General features: G+C 39.4%; 2 protein-coding genes, 1 long non-coding RNA gene and 1 other non-coding gene across 5 annotated transcripts; 2 read left to right on the plus strand and 2 right to left on the minus strand.

Moving 5' to 3' along the window:
* Nucleotides 1-553: 553 nt before the first annotated feature.
* On the minus strand, nucleotides 554-1037 carry LOC142541986 (uncharacterized). Its single transcript, XM_075648433.1, has 2 exons — nucleotides 899-1037; nucleotides 554-795 (listed from the first exon to the last, which is right to left on the minus strand). The coding sequence occupies exons 1-2, from the start codon at nucleotides 1035-1037 to the stop codon at nucleotides 554-556; spliced, it is 381 nt and encodes a 126-aa protein (XP_075504548.1).
* Nucleotides 1038-3449: 2412 nt separating this feature from the next.
* LOC142541633 (uncharacterized) lies at nucleotides 3450-5130 on the plus strand. 2 transcript variants are annotated; one of them, XR_012819428.1, is made up of 3 exons: nucleotides 3450-3627; nucleotides 3723-4332; nucleotides 4656-5130. It is a non-coding gene; the product is annotated as an uncharacterized LOC142541633 (long non-coding RNA). The 2 variants fall into 2 exon arrangements; XR_012819429.1 differs by lacking the exon at nucleotides 4656-5130 and adding an exon at nucleotides 4410-4613.
* A 1056-nt stretch (nucleotides 5131-6186) lies between these two features.
* Nucleotides 6187-6292, minus strand: LOC142544026 (small nucleolar RNA R71). Its single transcript, XR_012819994.1, has one exon. It is a non-coding gene; the product is annotated as a small nucleolar RNA R71 (small nucleolar RNA).
* A 2644-nt stretch (nucleotides 6293-8936) lies between these two features.
* Nucleotides 8937-10933, plus strand: LOC142541987 (uncharacterized). The gene is made up of 5 exons (XM_075648434.1): nucleotides 8937-9050; nucleotides 9180-9314; nucleotides 9536-9874; nucleotides 10343-10431; nucleotides 10498-10933. Exons 1-5 carry the CDS (start codon nucleotides 8937-8939, stop codon nucleotides 10931-10933), a joined length of 1113 nt encoding a protein of 370 aa, XP_075504549.1.
* The last annotated feature ends 885 nt before the right edge of the window (nucleotides 10934-11818 follow it).

Raw genomic sequence — 11818 nt, forward strand, 5'->3', positions numbered from 1 at the left:
TATTAAGCACTTAACTTATTCTTCATCATCACTGGAGCTGCTTGAGCTCACTGACTCTGACTTTTCACTTTCAGTCTCTGCCCATTTTGATTTGCTTTATTCAGCTAGCAGGACTTCATGTTTTTTCTTGAATGATCTTTTATCATTCCTATCTCTTCTTTTGTATTCAACTGATTTTTTTCCCTTTTTCAATTGAATGTTTATTGTCCTTCTTTGGTTTTGGACAGTCATAGTTGAAGCAAGAGTTTGGTTCTTCATTAGAATTGTTCTTCTGATAATGTCGTTGGAATGAACCTTGGTTTCTTCTCATGAATTTACCAAATTTCTTTACAAATAATGACATGAAATCAATACTTAGCTGATCTGCAGTTTTCTCTACTGAACCAGTTGGTTCCAGTTTTTGAGCACTAAGACCAGTTGTAACTGCTGGTGTAGAAGGTTCTCATTCTCTTGTCTGCAGCTCGAACTCATAAGCTTTGATATCAGCAAATAAGTCATGTAATTCAACCCTATTCAAGTCCTTTGACTCTCTCATAGCCATGGTCTTGACATCTCATTCCTTGGGAAGACCTCGAACCACCTCCAGTGCAACTTCTTTGTTTGAATACACTTTTTCAAGTGCATTTAGTTCATTTATAATGCCGCTGACTCTTTCATCGTACTCGTTCATGGAATCTCCAGTCTTCATTTTAATATTGTCAAACTTCTTAACAGCAACTGAGAGTTTATTTTCTTTTGTCTGCTCATTTCCTTCACATAGCTGGATCAGTTTATCCCAAATCTCTTTTGTTGAAACTACACATCATTATTTTACTAAAATTAATTTTATCCAATGTCTTGTACGAAATATCTTTGGCCACATTATCCAAATTGGATTTTTTTTTATCTTATGCTTTACATTCTTCACGTGGTTTGTCGATGCGGTGTGGTGAACCATCAGTTAGGGAACCAACAGTATTTGCTTTCACTAATCTCATTGGTCCGTCAGTTATAACGTACCACATATCATCGTCTTGTGCAGCTAAGTGAGCATGCATTCTTATCTTCTAATCATCGAATTTTTTTCTAGAGAACATTGGAATCTTATTGAAGGAAGACATTATATTCAGTTGTAAAGATGGAAATATTTAGAAACAAGATTCAACTGCTCTGATACCAATTGATGGATCATGCGGGGCACCTGTGAGGGTGCTTCAAACACAATAAATCAATGAGCTGCAATAGCTCGTGTTCTAAAAATAAAATCACCGATGAATTAAATCGAGTTTGGTTACAAACTAAGCGGAAAATACTCAAAGTAATCATTCGTTAAGAAAACTGATCGGTTTTTATATCCCGTGCAACTGAATAACTGAAAATTACATGGGATCAGTTCTGGCTCATATCAGTTCGGTTATGGACAGAACTGAACTGATATCAGCTGAATTGATCAAATCAGTTAAGAACAAAAACAAATAGTTAAACAGAAATAACACAAGATATTTTTATGAATGTTCGGAGACTTAAACTTCTCCTACGTCATCCCTTCTACCACCTCGGGAGGATCCACTAGAAGACTTTGATTTATACAAAACTTTGTACAAACCCACTCAGCTTAGGACTTACTCTACTGCCTAACTTAACTGCTAGTCTAGACTGAAGACAGCACCTTCCAGCCAACACTTGTTTAACGTCTATGTGCCAAAGACTACAAACACAAGTTTATTGTCTTTGTGCAAGACTCACTCAACTGATTCTATAAGCTCTACTCTATGATATATGTGAGTGATTTTGTGTGCGTGTGTGAGAACTGAACAATTAATATAACACGAAAGTGTTCTCACACACTGAGGGATTTTGGCTTCTAATCTAAGTTGATAAACATGTTGAAGTGTTCCCTCAAATCTGGGCTGAATGCTTTTGTAAGCTGATGTGCATTATGTGTGCCCTTCTTTTTTTACAAACTCATATTCATCATCCGTCGAGGCTCTCTTCTCACTGATCTTCGTCTTCTATTTATAGGCGCGAAGCTTGATTGTATAGTGAGACTCAATTATTGTATCCGTTGCATTTTGAATCTGTTTCTTGAATTGTGTTTGTACTTTCCAACAACCATTCTGGAACGTTTTGTCATTAAGCTATGATGCAACGTTCATAATTTTCCTTTGACTGGACAATTGCTTTGTGCACAGTTGGAATCCATTTGGATAATCTTGTCTTGATCTGCAACTGATTGATTCTAACTGATGCTCTAAACTGGTCATCTGAACTGATCTTTAGTTGGGCTGGTGAAATCAGTTGACTCATCAGCTGAACTGATTTCACTCTTTCAGTTGAACTGGTCAGCTGGGCTCTTCATCAGCTGGCCGGGCTTCTGAAGACCTCCTGCTGAACAACCTATCAGCTGGACAATCAGTTGAACTGTTCGTGGACATTTCAGTTCGACTGGTTCAGTTTGTGCGATAAGTTTGACGTCTTCAGTTTGCGATTTTGACAGCTCGTAACTGATATCAGATCTGGGCACTTAGGTAAATTTATCAGTAACAAAATAACAAGTTTTGTTAGCATCAAAATGAAGATTGCGAACATAAAATGTTCCAACAAAGACACTCTTCAAATTTTCTAAAAATGATTTCATTTTGCTTGTAAAAATTTATGTGGATGAAATTATAGTGGGATCTACTAACTCAAAGTTGTGTGAGAAATTTGTCAAGTTAACGCAGGACAAATTCGAATTGAGTATGATGGAAGAACTGACATTCTTCCTCCGATTACAAGTCAGAAAATTGTTAGCTGGTATCTTCATTAATCAGGCTAAGTACACAAAAGAGCTTATGAAAAAGTTTGGTATGGAAACACGTTCCTCAACAGCAACCCCAATGAGTTCATTATCTAAATTTCATAAAGATGAAGGGTTGATTTTAGTAGAGGTAACTCTGGATCGAGGTCTTATTGGATCACCAGTTTACTTAACTGCCACTACAAAAAAATATGAATTTAACCACACTCAAAAGACAACGGTTTTTATTAAAACTGTTGTGTTTTTTCTTTTAACAACGGTTTCAACAAAAACCGTTGTTGTAACCTAAAAAAACCCACTCATAGACAACAGTTTTTTAAAACCGTTGTCTTTGATGTGTCTACGACAACGGTTTTTAAAAATCGTTATCTATGAGCGGGTTTTTTTGGGCTACTACAAAGTTTTTCGTAAACCGTTGTTTATATGCGTTTTTGTCAAAAGTCAAAGACAACGGTTTAAACAAACCGTTGTCTTTGAGCTGGTTTTTTTAGGACTACAACAACGGTTTGTCTTTTTTTATTGTTTTATATGGTAAAAGACAATGGTTTTACAAAAATTGTTCTTCGAATTTTTTTTAAAAAAATTGTAGTTAATATTAAATTTTGGAGGTCATATATACACACATACATATTACACATTTATAAATAAAAGAGAGAAGAACACAAAGAAAACCCAACCCAATCCATAGCCCTGTACGTCGTCCTCTTTTCCTCCAAATTCTCAAGCCTAAGCCGCCGCTTCTCACTGCCAAGGAAGACCGGCCGAACACCGTGCGATCTATCCATCAACTTCACGAATGGAGGTGTTGTTCATGACATGTTTCTGAGCGCGAATTCTTTCCGGCTTCGGTGAGTTTCTTGGATTCGTTTTTTGGTCGATTCTTGGTATATTGGTGAAGTTTAAGGGCTTCGAATGTGGGTCTATGTCTTTCTCTATTTTCCAGCTGCTGTTCAGGTAGTTAAAGTCATTTCCGATGAGATTTCCGGCGGGTCTCTGGCAAGAGACCGCCTCGAAACTGCTAGCTGCTCGTTAGCATTCTCCTTCCTTGCGTAAACCGCCTCGTCAACCATCTCCAGCCTTCGCCGCCGACGTCCAGCTACCCGAGAAGAAGTGTAGAAGTTCTAGCTCCCCATCTCCTACTCTGAAATGAAGAATAGCAGCAGACCTAAGCTCGGTTCATGCTCTGTTCTAGCACACAATTTCTTGTCCGATTTATGCAAGGTTTTGGTTTGGGTTTCCTTGTTATTTTTGGTATATTGACTAAGGATTTAAGCTCTAAATTTCCCCTGTGTTCAGCTGTATTTTCCAGCTAGTTCCAGCTGATGTTTTGTGTTCTGGAGACTAAGTTGCATTAGAATAATTGTTATGCTAGACTTGACAATGTAAGATTTAGGTGAACGTTGAATAAAGAATTACGCGATACTTAGTTTGGTTTGTTTTGTTTCTTTAAATATATTCTGGTTTATTATATTTCTCTTGAAGCAGAGGTAAGACTACTGTCAAAAGTGAAGCACAACAACACAGTGAGACTCGTGGGCTTCTGCGAAGAAAATGTGAGTGATTATTGAAATTGAATTTGATTTTTTGTAATAGACTTAAACTCTTGCATGACGAGGATTTCTTTTAATAGGGCCAAAAGCAGCTAAAATATTGGTCTATGAATATCTTGTAATAATCACACCGAGTTATGAAAATCTTGTAATAATCACACCGAGTTAGGGAGGGGAGGAATGATAGAGGTAATATTTACGTGTTTTAATGCATTGTGTGAGTCGTAGTTTGCATCGTTCTGGGTTATATGGAGTCTGCATTCTGTCTATTTCTTCTTATTTTATTGCATTTGATCACCGCTCACTGAAGTTATGTTAATGTGCAGAAAAATGGAGAAAAATCAACTGAAAGAAAAGGCTGGGGATAAAAGATGTCGCGCTTGACCGCCCCAGCGCGAGTGCAGCAAAAAAAACGAGTGCCAAGCAGAACACCTCGCGCTAGGGCGGTCAAACTTGATCGCCCCAGCGCGAGAGGCTGCGGAAGACACCAGCAGTACAGAAGATCGTGCACTGGGGCAGGGAAACTTGACCGCCCCAGCGCGAATCAATAAAGGAAAGTTTCCTATTTGGATTTTATTCAACTTGGAAGGTGAAAGGCTAAAGGAAAAAAACCCTAGGCACGAAAAACAGGATCATCATTCAGCAGCCAAGGAGTCTAGAGAAGGAGAAAAGCTTGGAGAAATTGCTTAGGGTTGAAGATTTCAAGATTTCTGAGCATCGTTCTTCGTAGATCTCGTCTCGTCTAGTATTTCTTATTTAGAATTTATCGTTTAAACCTTGGTTGTTTATTTTCACTATGAATTCGAGTAGCTAACTTAATTATTTGTTGGGAATTAAGGGGATCCTACCCACTATCGAACGAATTAATCAATTAACGAGGGGTAGGCGAACCAATATTTCCAATAAATTCATTTCTCATTGAAATTTAATTAATTGGTCTAGATTCTATATCTCGTTATTTCAGTCTTGAATTTTATCTTTGAGTTTTATTTAATTTTAGTAGTCATACACAATCATTCAAACTTCGTTGCTAAAGATTTGATAACTGGAAATAATAATTGTAAAATACAGTTTCCAGTGGAACGATACTCGTACTCTCGTACATCATACTATTACTCGACATCGTGCACTTGCGATTAATTTTCGAGCTTAGAAAACCATATTTTTATTGAGGATTCCACAATGCAAGTTTTGCTCGATCAAGTTTTTGGCGCCGTTCCCGGGGACTGTCAATTCACAATTTTATTTTTAGTTATTTTATTTAGCATTGTTTTATTTTTCTTGAGCTAACACTCAATATTCTATTTCAGATATCTTTTCCAGTGCATGCCAAAGTCACTTGACGTGGAGCTTGAGCAGTTTGATCCTGAAATTGAAAAAACTTTCTGCAGAAGAAGACAACAGCAGAGACTGAAGGAACTGATGGAGAGGCACGAGCATGAGCATTAGGAGGAACACCATGAAGATAGACATGTTGAGATACCACGCCGCATACCGATGCTAGAGAACGCCCAGCCGTCTTTGATGGTGCACGCCCCAGCATTGTGAGGCCTATTGTGCGGGCAAACCACTTCGAGATCAAGCCAGATATAATTCAGATGATTCAGAATATAGTCCAGTTTGGAGGATCTGCAGTAGATGACCCAAAAACGCACATCGCAGATTTTCTTGAAATTTGCGATACTTTTAAATTTAATGGAGTTTCTGATGATGCTATTAGATTGCGTTTATTTTCTTTCTCCTTACGTGACAAAGCTAAAGCATGGTTAAATTGTTTTCTTGTAGGTTCGATCACCACATGGGAAGACATGGTGAAGGCATTTTTCATTAAATACTTTCCTCTATCTAAGACAATGAAGTTGTGGGCATACATCATCACATCTGCTCAATTCGAGCAAGAATCTTTATATGAGGCATGGGAGCGTTTCAAAGATCTATTACGAAGATGCCCTCATCACGAACTGCCACTTGGGTTAGTCGTTCAAACCTTTTATTATGGCTTACTCATTCATAATCGTACTATGATAGATGTTGCTGCTTGTGGGAACCTATTGAGAAAAACTACTGCGGAAGGCTACGAGTTATTGGAGGAGATGGCTGCTAGCAGCTATCATCCTCAATCTGAAAGGAACATCCAGTGGAGAAGTGCAGGAGTTCACCAGGTAATTGACTTTTCTGCTATTACTGCACAACTTGATGTTTTGAACAGGAAATTGGACAGTTTGAATATGAGTGGCACAACTATGCGTCTTCAAGAGATATTCTGTGATAAATGTGGAGGTGAACACTTTGTGAAGAACTGTCAAGATGACAATCCCTTCTATGTGCAAGAAGAGGCACCAGTGAATCAAGTGTGAGTCCAAAACCATCCAAGGAATGATCCGTATTCGAACACATATAATCCTGGATGGAGGCAACATCCCAAATTCTCATGGGGTGGTCAAAACAGTCAGAATCGACCACAAGGAGGACAACCATATGGGAAACAACCGATGTACAGATCTGACCCTCCTAGAGAAGAAAAGTCTAATTTGGAGCAAATGATGTCTAAGTTTATCTCTTCCACTGAAACTAGACTCCAAAACCAAGATGCATCGATAAAGGGGCTAGAGAATCAGATTGGACAGTTAGCAAAGATGATAGCAAGTAGAGAGCCGGGCACCTTGCCAAGTAACACAGAGACCAATCCAAAAGATCAAGTGAAGGCCATCGAATTGAAGAGTGGGAAAATTTTAGAGTCTAGAGAAAAGGAAAAACGTCAAGTACCAGATGAACAGACTGAGACATCCCAAGGTAAGTCTTCGAACACTACACCAGCACCCACTGCACAATCAAAAATTGTTATACCTCCTCCTTTTCCTGCAGGATTGAAAAAAGCAAAACTTGATGTGCAATTTGGTAAGTTTCTTGAGGTGTTTAAAAAATTGCATATCAATATTCCTTTTGCCGATGCTTTTGATGCAAATGCCTAGTTATGCTAAATTTTTGAAGGATATCTTAGCAAACAATAGAAAATTGGAGGGTCACATGACGGTAAATCTAACTAAAAATTGCTCCGCTTTGGCGCAAAACAAAATCCCACCGAAACTTAAAGACCCAGGGAGTTTTTCTATTCCTTGCATGATTGGTGATGTTTTTCATAAAGCTTTTTGTGATCTTGGTGCGAGTATTAATCTTATGCCTTTGTCTGTGTTTAGGAAACTTGGATTGGGAGAACCTAAGCCAACGAGGATGTCTTTACAGCTAGCAGACAGATCTGTCAAGTATCCACGGGGAGTTATTGAGGATGTGCTAGTGAAAGATGACAAATTCATTTTTCCTGCAGATTTCGTGGTGCTCGACATGGAGGAGGATATGGAGATGCCTTTGATTTTGGGGAGACCGTTCCTTGCAACTGGCAAGGCTCTAACTGATGTGCAGGAAGAGAAGTTGAGATTGAGAGTGGGAGAAGAGGAGATTACTTTTGACGTTTTTAATGCACTTAAGCACAAACTGCATTCTGATAGTTGTTATATAATTGATGCTTTTGATTCTCTTGTGTCTAACTATGTGCAGAATGCTCTTAGGGACCCTTTGGAAGCCACTCTCACTATTGAATTAAGAGAAGACGAATTGGATGCAGAGAAAGCCGAAATAGTGGCATACCTCAATGCCAACCAGCAACGGAAGAGGCCAATAAGGATGAGATTAGAGGACTTGGGGGATCGAAGAGACTTGATCCCTCAGAAGTCAAGCCTAGAGGAGCCACCAACTCTGGAGCTCAAGCCATTACCTCTACATTTGAAATACGTTTATCTAGGTGAGAATAATAAACTTCATGTGATTATTTCTTCTTATTTGACAGATGTGATGGAGGACAAACTGCTAAAAGTCCTGAAAGCGCACAAGAGTTCATTTGCATGGAAAGTGACAGATATCAAAGGTATCAATCCATCAGTCTGTATGCACAATATATTGATGGAAGGAAAGTACTCATCCCTTGTGCAACCTCAGAGAAGATTGATCCAAAGATGCAAGAGGTAGTAAAAGCATAAACAATCAAACTCCTTGATGCAGGTATTATCTATCATTATCTGATAGTGCATGGGTAAGTTCTGTTCAATATGTGCCGAAAAAGGGTGGGATTATTGTTATCACAAATGAACAAAACGAATTAATACCCACTAGGGCAGTCACGGGATGGCGTGTGTGCATTGATTATAGGAAATTAAATGATGCTATCCGTAAAGATCACTTTCCGCTGCCCTTCATTGATCAAATGCTTGAGAGGTTAGCGGGTCATGAGTTTTATTGTTTTTTGGATGGGTATTCAGGGTATAACCAAATCATGATTGCACCCGAAGACCAAGAGAAAACCACTTTCACTTGTCCTTATGGCACTTTTGCTTTTAGATAGATGCCTTTTGGTTTGTGTAATGCCCCTGCCACTTTTCAGCGATGCATGACCGCTATATTTCATGACATGATAGAAAACTTTCCTTGAAATATTTATGGATGACTTCTTGATATTTGGATATTCTTTTGATGAATGTTTGCAGAATTTGAAGGTGGTGTTGATGAGATGTGAGGAGACGAACCTGGTGCTGAATTGAGAGAAGTGCCACTTCATGGTACAAGAGAGAATTGTCCTAGGACACAAGATTTCGGAGTATGGAATAGAGGTGGATAAGGCAAAAGTGGAAGTTATCAAGAACTTACCACCCCCGACATCCATAAAGGGAGTTAGAAGTTTCCTAGGCCACGTCGGTTTTTATCGGCGTTTTATCAAAGATTTTTAAAAAATTGCCAAACCTCTGTTTTCTTTACTTATGAAAGATATGTCTTTTGATTTTAATTATAACTGTCTGCAGGCATACAAGGATTTAAAGGAGCGCTTGGTGACGGCTCCTGTCTTGGTGGCACCGGATTGGAATCTACCCTTTGAGGTCATGTGCGATGCCAGCGATACTGCAATTGGTGCTGTTCTTGTCCAGCGGCAAAACAAGGTATTTCATACGATAAGGCTCAATTGAATTATGCAACCACTGAAAAGAAATTACTTGCATTAGTATTCGTGCTTGATAAATTTCATTCATATCTTGTTTTGTCCAAAGTCATTGTTTACAAATACCACTCTGCACTGAAATATTTACTTGCTAAGAAAGATGCAAAGCCACGCCTATTTAGGTAGATTTTATTGTTACAAGAATTTGATCTACAAATAAAGGATAAGAAGGGTGTTGAAAATGTGGTAGCGGATCACTTGTCTAGATTGGAACTGATTAGTACTGACTGCGTAGATCATGCTATTAATGATTGGTTTCCTGATGAACAGCTATTTGAAGTGAAACACTTTGCTTGGCATGCAAATTTCGCTAACTTTCTTGTCACAGGAACACCACCACCAAATATATCGTTTCATCAACGAAAGAAATTCTTCTCTGACGTGAAACATTATTTTTGGGAGGAACCATTCTTGTTTAATATTTGTGCAGATTCCATGATAAGAATGTGTGTTGCAGAGGAAGAGTTTGGTCAAATTCTCAACCATTGCCATGACCGTGAGGTAGGTGGTCATTTTGGACCAACAAGGACGGCATCTAAGGTACTTGAATGTGGATTTTATTGGCCAACCCTCTTTAAAGATGCTCGTTCTTATGTGCTAGCCTTTGATAAATGCCAGCGGACAGATAACATATCTAACTATCATGAAATGCTATTAAACAATATCATTGAGTGTGAGGTTTTTGATGTGTGGGGGATAGATTTCATGGGACCGTTTCCCAGTTCGTTCACGAAAAAATATATTTTGGTTGCGGTTGATTATGTGTCTAAGTGGGTAGAGGCAAAAGCATATGATACTAATGATGCTCAAGTGGTCCTGAAATTTTTAAAGAAAAATATTTTTAATAGATTTGGAACACCACGAGCAATCATTAGTGATGGTGGCACCCATTTTTGCAACAAACTATTTAAAAAACTTTTGGGCAAATATGGTGTCACATATAAGATATCTACCCCCTATCACCCCCAGACGAGTGGTCAAGTGGAAGTGTCTAACCGAGAGATCAAGCGGATTTTGGAAAAAATGGTAGGTGTCAGTCGGAAAGATTGGTCTCTGAGGTTAGATGATGCTCTTTGGGCATATAGGACTGCTTTTAAAACACCTATAGGCACTACACTATATAGGCTACTGTTTGGTAAAGTATGTCATTTACCTGTAGAGTTAGAGCATCGGGCATACTGGGCAACAAAAGCACTAAAATTTAACTTTACTGCTGCAGGTGAACGACGTCTACTTCAATTGGATCAGTTGGAAGAATTCCAAAATCTGGCATATGATCTCGCATTTTCATACAAGGAGAAGACAAAGAGGGCTCATGACAGGCGAATCATCAAAAGGGAATTCAAAGAAGGTGAAAATGTCCTGCTCTACAAATCCCGGTTGCGACTATTTCCCGGAAAATTGAAGTCGCGATGGTCTGGTCCATTCGTGATTTCTAAAGTTTACCCATCGGGAGCTGTGGAACTGCAAGATGGAAAGGATGGGATATTTACGGTTAATGGCCAGCGACTGAAGCATTACAGAGATGGCACAATTGAGCCACAACTTGGAATCACCTAGTTCCAAGACAATCCAAACTAAAACTGACCGACAGTCAAGCTCTCGACTATAAATTGAGAACTATCTCTCTTCCCCTTATCTTGCACTTAGTTCGATTTTGTTATTTTATTTATTTATTTTATCTAAATATATACAAAAAAAAAAGAAAAAAAATTCAAAAACCCGAGAAGCTCGGGCTAGGGCAGTATTACTCTACCACCCCAGCGCGACTCCCTGGCACGCTGGGGACAGTGGGCATCGCGCTAGGGCGGTAAAATTATACCACCCCAATGCGACCCCTCTGATTTTCACCAGAACGCAGCGCGCCAGGGCGGTCAAACTTTATCGCTCAGCGCGCCGCGTTATAAAACCGTCCCCTTCCCTTCTCCTTTTCACTCTGCGTGCCCACAATTTCTCCCCACACCGAAAATTTTTGATAAATTCGCCCCTCACCTTCAATCTTCCCCTCTTGATTTACAGGAACTCGAGTTCATACACTCCCACAACACTCAAGCCGTCGGTGACTTCGTTCTTCCTTCAAATTCTGCAAAGCTACGCGGATTGGCCTTGGCATCTCTCCACACCCACATTCATACATGGCTCCGAAGAAATCAAAGGTAACACACGCCTCTTCTTCCTCATCGTCTGGTACTAGAGGTAAATTTGTCAATGAGGACGCCCGAAATAGATATAAACATGGCAAAGTTAATAGGCGCCCCATTCCGGAGCGGGGGTTTGATTTATCCTCTAGATCCTTAGGTTTGTTGCATGCTATTAAGCAACGGGGATGGGAATCTTTTTGTGCTACACCTAAGGCCGCGGTGATTCCGCTTGTGCGTGAATTTTATGCCAATGCCGTCGAGAGGACCGATGGAGCGGCTATAGTACGGGGTAGGTTAGTCTCTT

The sequence above is a fragment of the Primulina tabacum genome, chromosome 4, assembly GCF_025594145.1.
Source record: "Primulina tabacum isolate GXHZ01 chromosome 4, ASM2559414v2, whole genome shotgun sequence".
NCBI lineage: Eukaryota > Viridiplantae > Streptophyta > Magnoliopsida > Lamiales > Gesneriaceae > Primulina > Primulina tabacum.